This window comes from Mandrillus leucophaeus, unplaced genomic scaffold (genome assembly GCF_000951045.1).
Source record: "Mandrillus leucophaeus isolate KB7577 unplaced genomic scaffold, Mleu.le_1.0 Scaffold13, whole genome shotgun sequence".
Lineage (NCBI taxonomy): Eukaryota > Metazoa > Chordata > Mammalia > Primates > Cercopithecidae > Mandrillus > Mandrillus leucophaeus.
The window spans coordinates 5431693-5453838 of NW_012101254.1; the positions used below are offsets into that span (position 1 = coordinate 5431693).

At 52.6% G+C, this 22146-nt stretch overlaps 1 protein-coding gene across 1 annotated transcript in view; it reads left to right on the forward strand.

Annotated features, from left to right (window-relative positions):
* OTOF (otoferlin) overlaps positions 1-22146 on the forward strand; it is a 122223-nt gene that overhangs the window by 41265 nt on the left and 58812 nt on the right. The window contains exons 3-5 of the mRNA XM_011972734.1: positions 1459-1547; positions 10193-10292; positions 12660-12841. Of these exons, the coding sequence (XP_011828124.1) occupies positions 1459-1547; positions 10193-10292; positions 12660-12841 (371 nt within the window). The remainder of the gene's footprint in view (positions 1-1458; positions 1548-10192; positions 10293-12659; positions 12842-22146) is intronic.

A 22146-nucleotide genomic window follows, 5' to 3' on the forward strand; every position in this document is an offset into this window, starting at 1 on the left:
AAATGGCAGCTATTATTACTATTATTATTTATTATTGGCCTATTGAGCAGTCTGAATTTGGTAGGGTATAAAAATGGAGCTAAAAAATAAAAAGTCACTGTCTTCCACCCGACCTGTCAAAATCCTCCCTGACACGGCCTCTCCACAGCGTGTTGAGCAGACCTCAGCGCCGTGTGGTCCTGTCCAGAAGGGCTTCCTACTCCAGTCTGGCATCCTATTCACCCCTGGCCATCCCCCTTCCCTCATGCTTGTGGCTCAGGACATGGAGTGGGACAGGGACCCCTGCTGAGGCCCTCCACATCCTCCCCTGGTGGGCAGCCCATGGAAAAAGTGTCATTAGATCACTCGACCCCACTTGGCCAATGGAGCGCAACTCGAAGACTTGCCACAGCCAACAGTGGCAGGTTGGGCTCCTTGCCTTGCAGTGCTCCATCGGTCTCCTGCCAGTCCACTGCCCTACAGATGCCACTGGGGATTTGCATGCCATGCTGCCCTTCTTGCCGGTAACTAATCGCCATGAGCTGTTTCCCCAAGAAGCACCACAAAAACACTACACCCAGGACAGAATTCTTCCCACCTTTCCCTTGCCCAGTCTTCTGTCCCATCCCAGGAAGGTGGGCTGGGTGATGGTTGGAGGTAACAGGGCCTTTGAGGAAGCCCTGGGAAGATGTCCGGCTCTGCCCATTGGCTGCTTTTTACAGAATGGGGCACTAGGCCACTTTAGCCTCTGTTTTGAGCCCTTGTTGCCATTTCTAGGGCACCAGGAAAAATCCCAATCAAATTCCTACTCATCACTAACATTAAGTTAGGGAGGAAGCAACACAGAAGTGGTAAGGGTGAATCCAGAAACAGTGAGCTGGGGACAGGCTGTGGGTCTGACCCCAGGAACACTAATCAGCTCAAACCTGTCCCTGATGTTACCATTGGCAGAGTGAGGAGTGGTCTGAACTCAACATAGGAGTCTGGGGCAGAGCCCACACCAGTCAGGGTGATCCTGATGGGAGAGAGCTGGAAGCTCACAGCTCCATTCAGCACTCGCCAAAAACCAGGCTCACATCCACAATCCTTGCTGTCTCCCTGGGGCCCGACCACCACCCTGGTTGCACCGCCTTCTCCCAAGCCCCCTCAGGAACTAGGAGGCCATGGAAACAGCACTGTGTAGGGAGTCAAAAGTCCTGGTAGGTCCAGACTCTTCGCCTACCACATGACCTTGGGCAGGTCCTCCAACATCTCCGAGCACCATCTTTGAAAGAGGAGTGGGCACCAATGCCGGCTCTGCAAGGTGGTCGTTGGAACTAAATGAGATTCCAGGTGTCAATGCTTTGTCCCTGGGGAGCACTGGGCCCAAGTGAGGGGCCATTCTGGCTGTTGGAGACCCCCAACAGAGATTCCCCTCCCACGCCCCAAGGCTCCTACCTGTTATTGCCACCAAAGCCACAGTTGTTCCTCTCTCCCCAGACGTTTCGGTGGCCAGTGGCCAGCAGCATCGACAGAAATGAGATGCTGGAGATTCAGGTTTTCAACTACAGCAAAGTCTTCAGCAACAAGTAAGTGTGGGATGGGGCAGGAGGGGCTGGGCCTGGAGGGGCTGGGAGCCTGCCCTTCTCCTTGGGCTACCGTATGTTTGGGGCTGAAAAGAGGGACCTACACTCCCAACCTGCCCTGGCTTGATCTTCAAAGACCGAAGAAGTCTTGGGCTGGTCTTTGATCCCCATTTTGCTCCCTCATCTTGTCGTCAGAATCCCCCAGTCCTCCCAGCTGCTGTCAGCCAAGAACATTCCACCCTCCTGTCACCCCTTCTGTCTCCAACCCCATCAAAGCTTCCTGTCCCTTTCTTTAAGTCTCCCTCAATGCTATGCTGGGGTACAGTTACCCACTGGAGAGGTGAAAGGTGGAGGGGCTGAAGATCTCCTCCAAGAAACACTCTGTAGCCCTGAGGGCAGGCTTGATAGTTTGGGGTGGTGGTTTAGGAGTCAGGCAAGCCTGATCTCAGACACTCAGGTCAGTCATCTACTGTGTGACCCTGGAAAAGTTACATAACCTCTCTGATTTCAATGTGCTCATGTGTGAAAAAGACAAGTATTTACCTCAAAGGGCAGCTGTGAGAATTCAATGAGATAGATGTTCACTCACTCATTCAACAAATGTTTACTAAGCGCCGATTGTGTATCAGGTACTGAACTAGGTGCTGCAGAGGGCGGGTTGCCTACCCTCATGGAGCTTGCACTCTGCAAGTGAAGTACACCTGCCGTACGATCATTATCACTATGAGGTGTTCAATAAAAGTAGTTGTTGTCCTTCTCTCTGGGTCACAAGAAGAATTCAGAAGGATTTGAACAGGCTGGAACAGTGGCTACGTACTATCTTGGATTCAAAAATGACAGCCAGGTGTGGCACACACCTGTAGTCCTAGGTACTTGGGCAGATAAGGTAGGAGGATCATTTGAACCCAGGAATTTGAGGCTAGCCTGGGCAACATAGTGAGATCCCATCTCTTTTAAAAAAGTCGGTCGCTCTTATACAAGCTGGAGGTCATGGCTTAACTATAACATGTCCAAAAGATGTGGAGGTGTTAGCTCACTGAGGACTCAGAATAACTCAACAGTGGGAGGAGACTACAAAGAAAAGAAGAGTAGGCTTCATTCTAAATCATACTAATAGAATTAAAGCACTTTTGATCTAAGCAGGAGAGACAAGGAGTCCACTGCTCTGATACTGGTGGCAGAGAATTCCTGCAGGCACCACCCTATAGTTGCCAGGAGGAAAGGAACTTTAAGTGTTAACTTATGACAAATAGATGAGAGCATGAAAGGGAAAATCATAGAGGTCATATTCATCCATTCATCAATCCATTGATTCATTCATCCATCCATCCATCTATCCTTCCTGTTATTCATCCATCTGTCTATCCATTTGTCTATCCATCAGTTGATTCATCCATCCATCCTTTCTTTCATCCATCCTTCCATCCTTTCATTCATCCATTCATCAGTCCATCTCTCCATCCATTTATCAATTCATTTATGCACCCGTTTATCCATATATCAATTCATCCATCCATCCTTTCATCCATCCTATCCATCCATCCATCCATTCACCCATCCTTCCTCCCATCCATTCTTTCATCAATCCATCATTCCATCTTTCCATCCATTCATCCACCACTCATCCTTTCATCCTTTCATTCATCCTTCCATCCACTCATCCATCCATTCATTCATCCTTCCATCTTTTTTTCTTTTTTTGAGATGGAGTCTTGCTCTGTGGCCCACAGTGGAGTGCAGTGGCCTGATCTCAGCTCACTGCAACCTCTGCCTCCCTGGTTCAAGCTATTATCCTGCCTCAGCCTCCTGAGTAGCTGGGATTATAGGTGCCCGCCACCATGCCCAGCTAATTTTTGTATTTTTAGTGGAAATGGGGTTTCACCACGTTGGCCAGGTTGGTATCGAACTCCTGACCTCAAGTGATCCACCCACCTCAGCCTCCCAAATGCTGGGATTACAGGCATGAGCCACCACTCCTGGCCCATCCTTCCATCTTTCCAGTCACCAATCCATCTGTCTATCCATTCTTTCATTCTTTCATCCATCCTGCCATCCATCATCCTTCCTTCCATCCATTCATCCATCCTTTCATTCTTTCATCCATTCATCCATCTATCCATCCATCTTTTCATCCAACCTTGCAGTCACTCATCAAACATATAGTGAACAAATGCTTTCTGCCAGTCAGACACTATGCTAGTCACTGGAGATACTGAGATGAGGGATTTAGGCACAGTCCCTGCCACTACCCTCCCAGAAAGTTTTTTTGCCACAGGAAGAGGAAAGAAAGGTGTGTACCTAGAGGCAGGATGAGGGACAGGCTGCTGGAAGACAGCAGACCACTGAAAGATAGCCAGCACTCTCCAGCCAATGTGCTGTCTTAGGAGGCAGTGAGCTCCTTGCCACTGGGAGAAGGTGAGCAAAGAGTGGACCACGTTGTAGAGGGGATTTCTGAGTCAGGAAAGACCCGACCACATGGGCTCCAAGGAGTCTCTGATTCTGTGGCTTTTATTAGGAGCTTTCAAAATCTCAGCTGAGTATGGAGCAAGGGCATTTCAGGCCTGCTAGCAGGGCCACAGGGAGGATGTTTAGGGCACAAAGGCCTTCCCTTTGCCTCTCATGGCATCACACCATTCAGGCAGCTGCCTTTGGCACCCACAAGCAAGGTTGGTGAGACACTCCCCACTAGGGGGGCCCCAAGGTGAAGCACAGCCTTCTTCCCTGGGGTGAGATACTATGAGGGTATGTGACCTATGAGGACAGGAGAAACAGGAACAGGTGGAAGGCTCACACACAGGCCAAGTGGGTGTGAAAGAGGAAACAGAATCGGAAGTCAAGCACCAGGGAGGGCACCTGAGAGCCCCTGCAGGAACCCAACTGTAGGTGCCAAAGCATCCAGGAGCCTTACAGCTTGGCCAGTACAACCCTCGCTGTGCAGGAGGGGAAACCAAGTCTCAGAGGGGATCCTGAGATCACAGGGGTAGACAATGGTAGAGCCAGGGCTAGAATGCATGTCTGTTACCTCCTCTTCCTAATCCAACTCCCAGAAACCAAAATATCTGAGCAGTGATGGTGGAAACCGAGGGCATGGAAGACATTGTTAAATAATTTACAATGAAAGCTGCCAGCCTAACCACTGAAATGCTGGAAACCCTTGAGCCCATCAAAAGACTGCTACGAACAAATCAGATGTATTTGGGAGATTGGGAAATTGACTACCATGCAGTGAATATGTTGAAAGTTCCAGCTTCTATTAGGTATTTTCGTTTTTGTTTTGTTCGGAGATGGAGTCTCACTCTGTCCCCCAAGCTGGAGTGCAGTGGCGTGATCTCGGCTCATTGCAATCTCTGCCTCCCTGGTTCAAGCGATTCTCCTGTCTCAGCCTCCCGAGTAGCTGGGACTACAGGTGCACGCCACCATGCCTGGCTAATTTTTGTATTTTTAGTAGAGACAGGGTTTTTGCCATGTTGGCCAGGCTGGTCTCAAACTTGGTTTCAGGTGATCCACTTGCCTCGGCCTCCCAAAGTGCTGGTATTACAGGTGCCAGCCACCGAACCCAGCCTGTATTAGGTGTTCTTAAGTGCCAATAAGAAGGAAGACAGAAAGGGACATAGTTCCTATCCTAGCTCTCCTCTTCTTCTTCCCTCCCTGCCCCCATCCAAGAGAAGGCAGGAAACCCCACAAGGGGAGGCCCAGACCCGGTGAGAGAGGTTCTGCCATTTCTGTGGAAGCCTAGAGAATGCCTAGGGCACTGTTGGCTGCAGAGCGGTGATGGGAAAGAAGAGGTCCCCTCATGGAGAGCACAGGCCCAGGCTGACACAGGTCAGCTTGTGGGGGTCAGAGTGGGAGAAAGGTGTTTGAAATGATGTGACATTCAAGTCTCCCCATCCTGGCATTTGCCTTGGCCAGGCCAGAGGAGCAATAAGGCCACTGCCCTCAACCCCTACATGGCCCAGCTCAGACCCCAGGCTCCTTCTCATGGGGCGGCTGAGTGGAGGGGGTCTTTGGGTCTGCACTGGGCTTAGCAATGAGCAAAGCCATGGCCACTGCTAGGGACAGTGCCTGGCACATAGCAGGTCCCTGATTATTTTGTGAAATAAAAGAATGAATAAATGCCCCCGTGGTGTTAGGGGTATACCCTCTGTATACCCCAGGGAATGGGAGAGTCTTTGAGAGGGAATCAGAGTGGCCCTTCTTTTCTGAAGGACTGAGGGCACTCAAGGGTGACACTCAGCATCACATGACTGATGGACTTGGGGAAACTGAGTTAAAGGAGGCATGGAGGAGCTGCCTGGGAGAGTGGGGCCCAGCATGAGAAATGAGCCTGATCCCATCACTGCCATCTCAGACAGAGGGATTTGTCCTAGAAGCCGAGAGCAGCTTGGAAACTGGCCCCTCACCCAGTGGTTCTAGAGGCTGCCAGGAGGCAGACATGGTATGAAGAAACCAGGAGACCTCCAGGTCTGCTCGGCCCCATCTGGAACGAAGACCTGTGTCCAGGAATCTTGGGCTTCCCCATAGGAAAGAAATGTTGGGTTCAGAAGATTTTGTGCATCCAGCTCTGCCTGTCTGGGACCTCTGAGGGGCCATGGCCTGGCCTCCAGCCTCCTGCCTGCTGAGGATGCCAGGGGCCCTGAATAATTCAGGTGCCAGGAGAGCAGGAGAGGCCTTGCAGGGCCCAGGACACCTGACACGGGCTCCCAGGGGAAAGTGATGAATTATTGACAGGATTCTGGTGCCCAGTTGCCGCTCTATTGTGGTCAGTCTGTGGGCCCACCTGGGCTGGAGGCCTCTTCCTGCCAGCTAATTATGTGGGGATCCTAGCTCTGCCCAGCCGCCCAGCCCCTCGTGGAGCCAGTCAGTCTCCTGTGAGGGGCACCCTCTTTGCCATGGTGACCCGGATGGCCATGTAAGGCAAGTAGTCAGAGGACATGGAGTTAGCCCCAGCTCCTTTGCCTAACAGCCCCAGGGAAACTGAGGCCCAGAGAGGCCTCTTGTCCAGGGTCACGCAGCAGATTCAGGACAGTCAGGTCTTCACCCCAGGCCTTGTGACGCCCGGGCCAGTGCTCCTTCCCGCAGAACACATGGCCTCACAACTCCATTCCCAGGGAAGTGACTTGGCTGTCTAAGGGGCATTGAGCCCACCCTTCCTCAGTTGTCCTGGGCCCCACTCTCCCAGGCAGCTCCTCCATGCTGACCTATGCAGAGGATCAAGACCCTACTATGTGTGCAGCCAGGATGCACAAAGGCCAGCTGCGGCAAGCAGGGTCGCCTCTGGGGTCACCGCAAGGGCTAGAGCCAGGGGCTTCCCTACCTCTTCCCGTCCCAGCTTCTTCCCAGAGAATATCTTCAGAGGACGGGCTGAGGGATGGCATCCTAGAAGCAGTGCCAGGGCCTTTGTTTTGAAACTATTTTCATGGCAAGCACTGTGTTTTTGCTTAAATGGTATGTTACAGACCTGTAGAAAGAGCCAAGGTTTATAAAACTGCTTTTCTTTATACTTTACATAAGGCTGAGATAATATCAATTGTCTATGTCAAATAATATAATTTTTACTTTTATTTGAGAGAGGTTGGGGATGAACTGTTAGGTGTTAAAACCCCCCAAGCCACTTCTGGGAGTGTGGCAAATTGATTCCTTTAATCTTGCAAGCTCCTAGCGTCCCAGTCCCACTCTCCGGGACATAGACAAGCTCTTGCTGTGCAAGACTGAGCAGAGCTTGAAGGGTGGGGGACAGCCTGGTTCTGCCCCTGAAGCCCATCCTGCAAAGGAGACCCCCCTGGGTGGGCCCTCCAGATGGCCAGCCCTGCGCATTATTAGGGAGGCAGGAGGGGCTGGCATTCAAATGCCGGTGGTGTTAGAGGAATTTCACATCATCAGTCTCCTCACCACTGTCCGGTGGAAGTCGGAGGGCTAGGACAAGGAGCCCAAACCACACCGCTGCCAGGGGGTGGAATCTCCCTTGGGTCCTGCTGAGTGAGCCCACATCTGTCTGACTCCAGAGCCCAGGCTCTTCACTGTCTACACTGCTTCCCTTTAGGGATGGAATTAGTCGCATGTGGACAGGGCTCGGACCAGGGAGTGAAGAGTGGGGGATTTGCCTGGAGGCCAATCTCGCTCAGCACACTATGTGATTAAAGCAGTGGCTGAATGGACTACCAGTGACAGCCCCATCACTGTCACCACCACGGGAGTATCTATCAGAGGCTTGAAAGCACGTATCAGGGAGGCTGTTTCAGGGATTCCTCCTGGAAGGGATGCTGGGCAAAATCTCTCAGGTTCTTCCCAAGTCTAAGGTCTGAGACTCCGGCGGGTTAAGCATAGAAGGCACAAGACGCCTCTCTGAGCACTTGCAGGGGGAATAGCTCCACCCTGCCCCCTGGGGGTGTCTTGTCACATTGCAGCACCTCCATGGATCCTGGGGAGCTGCCTCTGCTGTTCTTAGGTATCTAATTCTGGAGAAAGATGTGCCTGATTGCCCCACGCTCAACAGGTGCTTGATAGGTCCTAGGGGAATCAAGGCATCTGAATAGCCATCCACAAAGGGTAACAGTAGAGCAGGGATTCTCAAAGTGTCTCCCCAGCCAGCAGCTTCAGCATCACCTGGAAACTTGTCAGAAATTCACATTCTCAGCCCCCCTCCCACCCACTGAATCAGAGCCCTGGGGGCGGGGCCAGTGGTGTGAACTGAAGTCCAGTGGACCCAGTTTGGTGACTTCACATTTGGAGCTTAAAGTTGGCCATGGCGGGAGTATTTAAACCTCGGTAACCAGCAAAAGCTACAGATCAGCACCTCTCCTCTCCCACCAGTGACACATTTTCCAGCACATCCACAGAGGAGGATATCCCAGCCATGTGTGTTTTCACAAGCCCTCCAGGTGATTCTGTTCATGCTGAAGTTTGAGAACCACTGATTTAGAACAAAAAGAGGTGAGGCTGAGAAAAGATGAGCGTATTCTTTTGTGCCCATGGTCTACTGTTAGAATGTCTACATGGTACGGAAGCTAAAAGTCCTCTTCCCTCTTCATTTTATAAAGACCAAATTGAGACTCAGGGGCAGTGGCTCCAGGGCTCCTGGCCGCCAGCCCAGCACTTCTGTCTCTGGGGCACTGCCTGAGCTGGGGAGAGGTGCATGCAGCTATGGAAGGCTTCCATGGGGCTGCTCTAAGAGCCCAGAAGCCCAGTTCGGCTTTAGAGTGAAGGAGGGGTGTGGTCAGTTTCACCCTCGGGGAGGTGGGGCGCGCTGGTGGATGGGGCTCTGAGCTCCAGAGGGGAGCATTTCATATCCATCCCTCAGGGCTGCCCCTACCGCTTCCTCCCCTCACAGAGATGGGAGGATTTTTTAAAAATCAGTGTTCACCCTCCATAGACCTCAAGGTGGTATAGACATCAAGCACGCCTAAGTCAGAATTCATCTGATTCCTCACCTCACCCAGATCTGGCTTTAATTAGCTGTGTCCTTTCCCCTTCCGTAGCCTCACCGTCTTCCTCTATAAATCTCAAGCAGCATCAGATGATGCCCAAGGTCCCTTCTAGCTCTCACACACCCTGGATGCTTCCCTCGCCTTTGTGCCTTCAGCTAGATACGGTGTGTGTGTTCTCAACCACCCCATGTGGAAGCACGATGTGAGGACGTCTCTCTGAGTTCCCTGTTCTCTCCAAGAGCAGCAAATGCCTTCTGACTGTGGAGTGCAATGGGGTTGAAGTCAACTCCATCAGCATTTATTGGGCACCCACTGTTGTTCATTATTTCAGCCAGCAGATATTGAGATCTCTAGTGTGCTAGAAATGTCAAACGGAGGCTGGAATAGAAAGCACTACCCTTGCCCTGGAGAGGCTCGCAGTTTAGAGGCAGCACATGAATAACGACCAACCAGACTGCTTCGGAGTGCTGGCTGTGCTGGGGGCTCTGATAAGAACACTCGCAGATGATCTCACTCAGTCTTCCAACAACAACTCTGTGAAGTAGGGCTTATCAGCTCATCTTATGAGAAAATTGAGACTGAGAGAGTTTAAGGAAGTTGCCCAGGAAGCAGGTAGCTCGTTAGTCAGTGTCAGAGCTGGATTCAGACCCCTGTCTCTTTGACGCCAGGACTGTGCTGTTAACCAAAGCATTGTACTGCCTCTCCCCTGCTGTGCAGATCCATGGGCTCTGCCATCACACAGGTTCCTGCCATCCAGGAACCTACAGGCTGCGGATGTGGAATGGATGAGTGAGTGCTGTTGGTGTGGGCTGGAAACCTCAGTCATCATTAGGGAGGTAGAAGCCGGAGGAGCTACTTGTCCATCCAGGAACCTCAGGTCCTTCCCCAGCCTCCACACTGAGCATCTGGAAACTTCTCTGCAAGGGCTCAGCTAAACCTGGATTCTGTGCACTCTTCCCCACATTCTGTAGACATCCCCTAAGGGTGCTCACTGCCCCTTGGAGCTCTGCCAAAGAAATGGGCCTCCCACAAACAACCATCCACAGTGAGACATGCTGCCCTGGCTGCAACCAGCCCTGGCTCCTAGGCCACCTCCAGCCCAGCCCAGAGCTGCAGCAAGCCCACCTCAGTCCTCCCTAAGCAGTCACAGCTCTTGGGATATCAGTCTTGCTCCTCACCCTGGTCTGTTCCATGTAACCACCGTGTGCCCTCTGCCGTCCCTAGGCTCATCGGGACCTTCCGTATGGTGCTGCAGAAGGTGGTAGAGGAGAGCCATGTGGAGGTGACTGACACGCTGATTGATGACAACAATGCTATCATCAAGGTGGGTGTGCCCCAGGAAGTTCCTGGACGTTCCCATATGGGGCCATCTGGGGGTCTGTTCTCCCTGCGCCACACATGGGGTGGTCTGGGGAATGCCCCTTGTGCATGGCGAGGTGTGGTGGGAGGAGGAGACTCAGGTCAGACTCTGCTGGAACGGCTCAATCTGTGGTCATGGCTGGAGGTCCTGTGGCATGGCAGGGTCTGCTGCCCCACAGGAAGCACCCCTGTCCTTCCTACGGTGAGAATGTGCCCTTCCATCTGGACCCAGCTCAGGAGTCATTAAAGAGGCTCCTCTCGTCATCCAAAGACCAGACTGAGCCCCGCTGGCACTCGAGGGCATGACCTTCACTCTGTGTATCTGGCTCCAGTCCTCCCTAGGAGGGCAGGGACCTCATTTCCTATTGTTTGTCACATCCCAGCACTTTTGCATGAGCACGCATGCACTAGTGACACACAGTCCAGAGGCACCTGATACATGTTCTAACAAAGAAGGAGGCAACCCTACCAAGACAGCCTGGCCCCAGGCTCTGCTCAGATTCTTCAGTCCTCTTGAACTCAGCCATGGCCACTCGTGGGCAGTTGGCATGACGGTGAGGAACAGGGACCCTGGGTATGAATCTTAGGTCGCTCACTAACTGTGATTTGGGCAAGCTACATATCACCTCAAAGTGAACACAATTATGGTATCCACCTCACAGGACTATTCTGAAGATTAAAGGAGAATACACAGAAAGTACTTAGAACAGATATGCACAATAAATCTATAACATTGTTAGCTATTATTTCCTGACCTCAGTTTACCCATGTATAAAATGGGGCTGTGCCATTGTCCCCCAATGGGGTCCTGTGTAATATATGACCCTATGTAGTGGCCAGGAGAAACAGCCTCAGAAGCTAGGACTGCAGCCACAGGGTGCTAGAAAAGAAGGAACCCTCTTCTCCCATGAGCAGGGGTGGGCAGAGAGGGCTTCTTAAAGTTACCGGGGTCTCAGCCACCACAGCAAGGGGAGAAGGGGTGCAGAACAAACTACGTATGGACACCCATGGGAAGGCGGGCTGGGAGGAGAGCACAGAAGCCTGGATGAAGAGTGTAGTGTGGGCAGTGAGATGAGAGAATTAGGGAGTGAGCAGGGATGGACAGACAGCACAGCCCACACCCTGGATTTTCAGAATCAGACTTAAGATGTCAGTGGAGGAAAGTACTCACAGATCTCCTAGCCCACTTGCCACCCATCTCCGCTGCCCATTGTTATGAATGGGAACAATGACGTCCTTGATGGGGAATGGATTTGGCCACGGTCAGAACGCTAGTCGACAGCAGGGCCAGCATGGACGCCCAGGACTTCCAATGCCAGAGACCACCATTTTCCCACAACAACATCCTTGGTTCCACCAAGAGGGTCACATTTGTTCCATGGAAAGGACATGGGGCTTAGAGTCAGTCAACCTGGGCTCAGGTCTTCGTAGCTGTGTGACTTAAAGGAAGTAACTTAACCTCCTGATATGCGAGGTAAGGTAGGTTGCAATGTTGAAAAGATCAAATGAGTGGACATTAAAATTAAAGCATCTTAGCATGATGTCTAGCACAGTGAGGGTTCAGAAAATATGTGCACCTTTCCCTTCCTTGGGAAATCTAAGCCTGGGTGCTGGAGTGTCTAAGCACTGAGTGAGGGCCGCCTGTCTGGGGCACAGGCATAAGTTACCTCCAGACCAGTGAGGAAGGGTGATCCCTGGGCACTGGGGGGAAACTAGAGCTGTGAGAAAGTAATGGCCCCAGGACACAGAGCAGGAAGCCCAGTCATGATTCTCCATTGCTAAGCCTGAGCCTGGGTTGAGTGCTCTACTTTTCCCAGAGGAAAACCCTAGGGCAGCTGCCAAGATTCCTTCCCTCTCCAGGGTAGAAAGGGTGGGTGTGAGCCTGAGGCCTGGGCTCCTCTCCTGGAGGCCACTTTCAGCTCATTCTGTCACATTTCCAACAAGCCGATTTCTGGCAGGTCGCGCTTCATGCCTGCAGGCAGCCCTTGTTCTGAGGAGAGGAGGTGGCCTGATCATGGGTATGCTAAACGACACTCTCAGTTGTCCCGGGCAAGCCAGGCCCCTCCACCTGGAGCACCAGGGAGGAGTGGAGCCACCAGCAGCGGGACCTGGAGTCAGATCCCAATAAGCTGACCGGGTCTGCGCAAGTCAGCCTTTCAGAGCCTCTGTTTTCTCATCAGCAAAATAGGGTAGAGGGGATCATACCATCCTAACCTCCTCCAGTGAGGCAAGGGTGTGGAAGCGCTGTATAGACACCACCAAGCAGCCATATATACGGGGTGGAGATAGCTGTCGCCATCCCAGCTGCTCACCACCACCTCCCTCCCTTCAGACCAGCCTGTGCGTGGAGGTCCGGTATCAGGCCACCGATGGCACGGTGGGCTCCTGGGATGATGGGGACTTCCTGGGAGATGAGTCTCTTCAAGAGGAAGAGAAGGACAGCCAAGAGACGGATGGACTGCTCCCAGGCTCCCGGCCCAGCTCCCGGCCCCCCGGAGAGAAGAGCTTCCGGAGGTAACAGGAAGGGCCCCTCTGGCTGCCCACTGCTCCCAAGACACGGGGAAGAGGCCTGGGGCCTAGTCCCCTTGACAGGCCTCTCTAGGCCTAGCTGGGCTCAGAGTACAGGGCTGAGCTTCTGGAGAAACATCCAAGAGGTGGGAAGATGTTTCTATAGTCCCCCACCCAGTCGTCCACCCCCGAGTTCACTGGGCAGGGAGCAGGGAACTCAGATCAAACTGCAAGGCCAAGGCCTCCCCAGAGGCCCTGAGGGAGGTGGAGCTCTAACACAGGGATGGGGCTAGATCTCCTGCCTTTCTCAGAGAAGGGGAGATGAGGATACGAGGGGCCCTGGCCTCTCTGGTTCAAGACCCAGCAGTGTCCACCAGGTACCAGGAGCCTGACCTCCACCCTGGCCCAGTGAGGAGGCCCAAGAGAGGGCGACTCTTCCTGCCAGAGTGAAGCCAAAGATCCTGGCTGGACCCTGGCCTTTCTTCCTCTTGAGAAGGGAGGGCTCCTGGAAAGACCAGAGTCCAGGATCATGCCCTGCCTGGCTCTGTGTTGCTACACCACCCCAGGAGGTTGCCTTCGTGGCTGCTAAGGGCTCCCAGGACATTGTTTCCCATGGATCTGACCAACAGGTTCGGAGCGTCCCTGGGTCCTTCAGGACGTCCTGCCACCCATAGACCACAGGAAGCTGGGTCCAGGCCAGTTCATTCCATGTGCACTATTTTTACAAAACAGAAAATGCAATTGTATTACTATTAGAGACCAAGGGTTCCTAAGTCACTAGAATGACATGGGTTCCTAAGTCACTAGAAATGACATGTTAAATGCCAGTAAGTCAAGGGTGCATCTAAAGGACCAGGGTGTGTTTTGAGAAGGGAGCCTCCATGCCACTGGAAACATATCCCTGTAAGCTCCTTCCACGCTTTCCTTTCCAAGTAAAGTTTACTCAGACCCTCTGCTGAAGAAAACATAGGTTCTAAATTAGTGTAATTGAACTGACGGACTTTTAAGGCACAAATATGTTTTCTCCTTTGCTCTTGAATGAGTTCACACTCCCTTAAGCACCCCCTCACACACACATGCCTGAGTGCACATGTGTGCGCGTACACATACACACACAGACACACACAAGCTTCAGAAACCCTGGGAGCCAGGTGAGTAATAGTAACAAGGTCAAAGTGACCAGGCCTGCAACAAATATGGCAGGACTGTCTACTCCAGGCCAGCCACGGGCATGGGGCAGCCCCAGGCTAGCTTGGAGCCTGTTCCCTTAGACTCCTGGCTTTTTAGCAGAAGAGCCAGGCCTGAGTCTGCCTCTTACTAGTCATGTGACCCTTGGCCAGTCTCTGACCCTCTCTCCTCACCTGCAAAATGGGACATAGCAATGAAACCCCCCTGCCCTGCTGCTGGGAGAGCGGGAGGGATCACGGAGGAACGGGTGGCAATGGAGGTGCTGAGCGCTGCCTGTGTCCGGGCTGGTGACAGGCAAACAGGTTTCTTATAGCACAACAATGCAAAGAGTCAGGAATCGGGTTGGAAATTGTGAGAAGAGGACCAGTGCCTGGATGGGGAGTGAAGGGATGCTGACCCAGTGGGCACCACCAGGTCCTCCTTGTCTGTCTCCATTCAGGAAAGAGGTTGGCAGGGCTGGTCCAGAAACTGTGGCTGGGCTCTAAGAAAGGGCTTCCAGAGAACAAGATCGGAAGACACATGAGGGCATCAGTCACTGGGAAAGGAATGCTGGCCCCAAATCAGGAGAGCTAAGGCCCATTAAGTCTCATCTTGACTGTGCCGCTCACTGGCTGAGTGACACTGGGCATGTCACTAGCCCCTGTGGGTCAGTAACACGAATGGGTTCAGCAGGTTAAATCTGGCTCCCCTCCAACTCTGACATGCTGAGGGACCCAGGGATGCTCCAGACCTGTGGGTCACATCCATGAGAAACAATGGGAGCCCTTAGCAGCCACGAGGGCAACCTCCCTGGGGTGGCATAGCAACACAGTGCCAGTTTCTTGCTCGGTCCTACAAGGGTGGGTCAGGGTGCTGATGGGGGCTTTGGAGAGCTTAGACCCCCAGAGAGCCCTGTGCGCCAGGAATCTGGAGATAAGAGGGCTCCCCCGACCCTTCCTCACAGCCTGAGGGCTTCCCCACCTCTCCCCATCTTCGTGTGGCCCCTCCCAGGGTAGCAGCAAGAAGCAGGAGCAAAAGGAGGGGCTTCACCCCCAGGACTGGGAATTGGGAGAGGGTGACAGCCGAAGCCAGGCACCCCCACCCTGCATTGCAGGGGTCGTGTGCAGGTGCACAGTTTCCCTGCTGCCACTGGGACTGCCAGCCCAGGTCTGAGAGCACCTTGGGGACAGACATTGCTGCTACACCTTCTCCCGCCAGGCCTAGCCATGCAGCCAGCGGGCCTGGTTGTGGAAAAGAGGGGTTGAGAAAAGTTCTAGAGATAGGCCATTTGCTGGTGAGGAGAAGGTGGAGCAGGTTCAATGACTTGGGGTTTTCCTGTAGCTTAATCCTGGCTACCCATGTGGGGCCAGTGAGTTCTGGGTCAAGGAGTGCTGAGGTGAGGAGGGGGACCTGGAAGCTGGCCCCACAGCTCTAGATGTTGCATCTCATCCTTGTCATATAGTGTGGGTTCTGGGAGGAAGCCAGAGAGCTCTCCAGAAGGGACTTGGCCAACCTTTTATCAGGAAAACAACTACTCCCTAAAGAAGACAGCACAAGGGAAGAGGTGTCTGTGCCTCACCTCAGACCTCACCAGGTGCCCAGGCAGGCTTCCCCGGCATCTGCTCCCTGCCCTCCGTCCTCTCCTGGAAAGGCCAATCCTCTTATAGATCAGAGTATTCAATATTCACAGTACCCTCTTGTTCCTGCTTCAGTCACAATGAGCAAGAGGAAAATCCCGTTGCTGGCAAGCAGCAGTGTCTCACCGGCCATCTTGACCCCCAGGGTCTGGCGTGGGGATCGGCTGCTCCCTGGCTGATGGGGTGCAATGAAGTCTTGCTGGGGGCTGCGGGGAGGTAGAGTGAATGGGCAGGAAACAGCCTCAGCCCAGGCAGGCCCCGGGCAGCCCGGGCTGGAACTTCCATGGATGGAGGGGAGGCTGATGCCGGGAGATCCTCTGGGCACTCCATACCTCTCCTTTCAGGGCCTGGGCCCACCCCCGAGGCCTGCCCTGCCTGGCCTGCTTCTCTGGGACTTCAACCACGTTCATCCTGTCTTCATTCTGGGGGTCAGATGGTTCTAAGCAGGGGTACTGCGGACCTCAGGCCTCAGCTGCTGTGACACTCACTCCTGAGACCCTAAGAACCTGCCATGAAGTTACCCCATTCCTCCTCAGGGAATCAGTATGGGAGCTCTGTGTGAGTGACCACCAACCCCACCGCCCACTGACCCTCTGCCCCGACGGTTCCACTTCCCCTAGGCCCTGGTCAGCCACATGCCCTCTGAGCCACTCTGCCCACTTCTCTAGTTCCTGCCACCAAGCCAGGGGCCCCTGATTTCTGCCAGCTGTTTGCACAATGCCCCCAGGAATGTGCCAGGAAGCTGTGCTGTGTGACAGAGCACAGGCTCCACTCACAGCTCTGCTATTGGGAATCCCCCTCCCCATTTGTAAGACGGGGCTCACGGTTGCCTCACAAGAGTGTCAGGATTGAGTGACGTGCACCTGCGAGCCACCCACCCCTGTGCCTGGCAGGCGGCAGGTGCTAAGCCAGTGTTCACTTCCTTCCTCTTCACTGACTCCTTGTTACCCTGATGTCAACTTCTACCCTGAGCAGCACCTGACCCTCTGGCTTAGGCACTGTCCAAGCACGTTCTCAGCTCTAGCTCCCCAACCTATACCAAGGGCTCTGCAGAAGCTACCCACACAGGAGACCTACTGGCCCAGGGGCAGGGGTAGGGAGCTCACTCACTCAGTGTTCCCCTCACCTCCCCAGGCTCCCTGAGTTGCAGAGATGGAATGAATCTCTAACCTCAGGGGCACTCCACTCTCAGCAGCACAAAATCGGTGTTCCAGACCTTTGCATGGCAGCATATGCCTGCCCTCGTCTCTGGAGAGAAAGTGACTTCGGCCCTGACCACACTCACATGCACACACGTGCGTACAAAAGTGCCCATATGTTTGCACACACTCACATGCACTGCATGACACCAGAGAGGACTCCGGATGCTGGGCTCTGCTGCTGCTGCTGTCTTTAGGAGTCACATCTTAGAGAGGACAAAGAAAGAAATCCTAGCTTTAGTCTTGCAGCTAAACGGTAGAGACCTGAGCCTTTCCTCCTGAGTCCCTGTATTCTGCGACTCTCTCCTCTTCTCATTTTCTCCACCTGGCCTGGCTCTCCTGCCCTCCATGACCCCCACCTCCTTCTGCTACCCAAACCCTCTTCTGCTGGTCTCCTCTCTGCTGGATCTCATCTGGGAGGAGTTTGGGGCAGCAGACACTTTCTCATTCTCGTTATTGATCATTCTTCCACTCCAGTGGAGACCTGCAGAAGTCAGATACCTTCCTCCTATGCTGGGGCCAGAGGGCAGTGGGGCACGTGTGCATGGTGGGGCTCTGAGACAGAGGGGCACGGGGTGGGCATGCAGAAGCGTGTTCATGTGGGGTCAGTACATGCAGCCTCACCCAAAGAGTGTTTTTTAATCAGTTTCCACGACCTCTAGAGAGCTAGAAAATCCTCTGCTGCCTCCCTTCTCCAGGCTGAGCACCAGAGTTGCAGAAGCTCCCAAAGCCACTCAAAGGAGCTGGGGCAGCCGGGCAGCTGGGCAGCTGGGATGCTCTTGCTTGAGACACAGTCCTCCTCCTCTGCTGTGAGCTCTTCTCCGCTTAGTAATCTCAGCTGATCTGGGCAGCCAGAGGCCTGGCTGATGTTAACGCCTTTGAATTATAGACTGACTTGCTTGCCTAACATAAAGGTTAGCTGGCCAGTACCAGACTGCAGCTGTGCTGTGTCTAGGCCTTCAGGTCTTGAGCCATCGGGGTATGGAGTCAAGTCTACCTGGGTAAGGCCTGTGCCAGAACAGGGTGTGAGGAGAAGAATAATGTGCTAATTGTTATTCATTTTCTTGTCTTCATCCTCATTGCCACAGCACTGGGAAAGCATTGAGAGAACATTCCAGAAAAGTTTTCTGGAAGCCTCCCTAAAGTGAGATAGGAGCACCGTTTTCCCCTGCTCTGAACCCTGGAGTGGTAGCTCTCTTACTGCCCCACCTACACCCCTAGAAGGCCCCCCATCCACCAGGGTGCACTCCGTAGCAGGACCCCCAGCCCTGCCTCACCCTCACAGAGCAGGCTTAGCCCACTGTTCCCCTAGAGGGCCCCAGAGCCTGGGAGCTCCCACCCCATTGGAGGGGAGCAGGGGAGCCAGTGGGCAGAGGAGCAGGGTGGCCCAGGCCCAGAGGGTAGCCAGGCTCATCTAACGCTGCGTTCCCTGAGGAACCTGTGACCCACATTGTGAAATCATCAGAGCCTGGTGAGGGAGATGAGCTGAGGCCCTGAGGTATCAGAGCTTGGGGTTGGAATAGTGGCCACCCAGGTCCAGCATTGTGGGCCCCTCCCCTCTCCCCGCAGGACAGAACCCAGGGCCATGGGACCCCTACCCTGCAGACCTAGGCTTGCTACCATGAGAAGCTGTGGGGTGAGAGGTCTGTGGGACAAGGAGGCCCCTGGGGAGCATGCAGGTCCATGGGGCCGGGGCTGAGGCCAGTGTCTCTGGTCCACAGCCCCTCACACACATCCCCTTGTCTCCTCATTTCTTTCCCCTACTCAGCAAAGGCAGAGAGAAGACCAAGGGAGGCAGAGATGGCGAGCACAAGTAGGTGTCCCAGGCCAGGGCAGATGGGGCAGTATCTCTGTGGGAGCAGAGACCTCCTCCCCACAGGTTGCAGAGGGCGGGACGGGCTTGGCTGAGAGGGCTCAGGAGTGGGCTGTCATGGTGGAGCTGGAACGGGGTATGCAGGCCCAGGGAGGCCTTTTCACCTGGCCATGGGGGTGAGGGATGAGGAGGGGTTAGGGTGGGGGCGGGAGGTGTCCAGGCCTTCTGGTCTCCACTCTGGGCTCTCAGGGGTGACCGTCCTCCTGTCCGAGTCTTGTTCCTCCTCCACTGTTCAGCCCCCATCCTGTGGCCTTTGGGCTTCCCTGGGAGGGAGGGGACAGCTACAGGCAAAGGTGAGAGAGGTACAAGGACCTCAGGGACCTCTCTGCCAACAGGGGCGAGGCAGGGCCAGGCAGCTGGAGGCATAAGGAGGAGGAGCTCTGGGTATGCTTTGCAGCAGCAGGTCTTGGGTAGAGCTGGAGACCTCCAGAAAGCTAAGGAGAGGCCACCATTTGGGTGGCCCTCTCTATCTTCATCTCCCAAAAGGCTTCCTGGAAAAATGAGGTCAGGGTGCTATCTGGAGAGGATAGGCGAAGGGTCCTGCAGGTGGGAAGGGCCAGTCACAAGGGTCTGGAAAGATTCAAAGGCTAGGGCTTGTGAGTGGGTCTCGTAGGCACCCCTAGAAGCACACTGACATCTGGATGACTCTAGCAACATGGGATCTCACAAAGGCAGGGGGAGCCAAGGCAGACCACACTGGAGGAGGCCTCTGGTCAACACCTGCTCTTACAGATGACAAATCTGAGTCTCAGAACAGGGGCAGAGCTGGAACCAGAACACAGAGAAACTGACTTCTGACCTGGAGCTCACCATAGACCTAGGAAGTTTAGAGCACTTGACTGTACTCTAAATTTAATATAATTCTCCAAACACACCAATGAGAGCTGAAAAGCCAGGAATGTGGTCTTTTTTATCTTCCAGATGAGGAACCTGACCCCAGAGATCTTAAGATATTTGCTCAAAACTGTGGCCTCAGTACATTAAGAATTAGTTCATCTGAAGATATCATGGAAATATCAGGATTGTGTGTTGAGGGGTCTGAACTGATCAACACTGGTGTGGGCTTGGAGTATCTGCTGGCATTAAGATCCTGGGGAACTCACAGCCTCATTCATTGCTTCCAAAAAAGTATGAGTTCTAACTCACATTTGTTATGCACAAGCAAAAGCAATGATGATGCAGTGTTAACTCTGTAGTGATGGAGGAAATGGCACCATGTAGGAAGAGCTCCAGCCCAGAGACCTGAAGGATCGAGGAGTCTGCCAGGTTCCCAGTAAGGGAAGAAGCCTGGGCAGGGCATGTGTTAAGGCTCAGAGCCAGGGAACTGAATCCAGGGCAGGTGGAGATGATGGGGAATGCTGAACTGGGGAGTCCTCTTAGGGAGTCCTCAAGGCTTTGGGTTTCTCCATAGATGCTTAGATGTAAAGGGCATATGAATGAGATACGAGCAGCCTGTCCATCCCCAGGTTCCCTGCCTGAGAACAGAGATGCTCTAAGGCCCTTCTTGATGCCCAGCTCCCCAGTCTGTCCCAGGCCAGACCCTAGGGACACAGACTGGCCTGATCCCTTTGACTGGCTACAGTTGGAGTAAGAGGTGCCTCACAGTGCCAGCACATAGTGTAGTTCCACAAAAATACTGGTTCCCTAGCCCTTCTCCATCCTAATTTCTTACCATCTCTAATTAACACATGAGATAAAGTAAACTGGCATATAGTATTATTATTATTATTATTATTATTATGTGTAGAGCAATAGGACTATTGAAATAATAGGAAAATGAGATTTCTAAGAAGAGATTGAACGAATTTAAACTCTTTAGCCTGGAGGAGAGAAAACTGTGGGAACAGATTTCAATCTCTGAAATGTTAATGTGTGGCAAAGCTGGTTGGTATCTATCTCCACTGAGAAGAGATAAATGGAAATAGATTTAAGTTGAAGTAGAGAAACAAGATTCAACCCACGAAATAACTCATATTGTGTGACATTCTGGGATAGACTGGTTTGGGGAGATGGGAAATCACCCATCATCTTCTATGATGCTGCTTGCTTGAGCCTTGCAAAGGGCTGGGCCACCAGTAAGAACTGAAGAGACAGCTTCCCTGACAATCCCGGGGTCAGGACAAGAGTGTGTGGGCACCCCAAGCCTTCTGGTACAATGTGGGCATGTGTGCAAAGGGGCCAGTTTGGAGACAGGGTGGTTCTTGTGTAAAGGATCAGCCTATCCTGCCCACCTATGGGAAGCTCTTCAAAAACGAACTGAAATTCAACCCACTTTCAAAGACACCTGTGAAGACTGAAATTATGAAATTCCCTGTGTCTTGGGGTATGGAAAAGTTTTAAAATAAACCCATTTAGTAGTGCTTGGATGACACGCTCTCAGGTTTTGAAAACTGGGCTATTTGAGCAATGCAAAGAAGGACCACAGACCCTATTTCTCATAGATAGGAGTCTTTATCCTGATTGATTACCTGAGGCCTGAGCTAATGAGCCTAGAAGTTCCAGTTGAAGCCAGTCATGGGGCAGAAGCCCTGGGCAGTGAATGGACTCAACCTGCAGCTTATTTAGGGTCAGGTCTCTATTAACTTTCAGAATAACCCAGAGACCTGAATTAATGAAACACTCGGGTCACTAAATTTAGTTTGGTGAATGTTCCCAAGTTATTATAAATACTAAGCTCTTCCTAGAACCCTGTGTGCACCACAGAGCCAAGCAATATACTTCTAATCTGGGCCATAAAATGAGTGGAGAAATCATCAGATTTACAGTTTACAATAAGTGAACTAATTTTAGCATTTTTCCTCTAGAGAGAGATACCAGTCTAGATTGTAGGTGCACTTCATTCTGACCACGGTGAATGCAGCCACAGGAAACTCAAACGAATTCTAAATCCTCAGAGGGTCCTGGAGGGATACTGGCCTCCCCTTGGCTCTCGCTTCTCAAGCTTTAATGCGCCCAAGAATAAGGAGCCATTTGGTTGTAAAGTGAGTTTTCACTGAGTTGATTATTGGCTTGTTTTCTTTGTCTGTTTCTCACCATATCCTATTTTTGGTCATTGTAGAACTCAACTAGACCAAATGCAGAATTTTATTTTGAAAATAATAAAAGGCCAGGACAACAGACACCTCATCAGCAAATTAGATTTTTTGAAATCTAAGTCTTTCAGACAAATAGATAATCTTCAAAGTTCTCTGATTAAGTTGGCATTTATTTCAAAACTCTCCTTTACAGTTTGCCAAGAGAAGCAGGCATACTGCTTTCCAGGAACTGGTGCTACAATCAGGCAGAAAAGACCTTTTCCATAGTGAACTTCTGATGTGTTACTGATCAGAAAATTACAAAGGGTGGTGGCAGGGATGACATCATGCTGTACTGATCACAATTCAGATTCACTGAAGAGCGAGTCTAGGACAATCAGAGGTACAGAGCCTGTTGTAA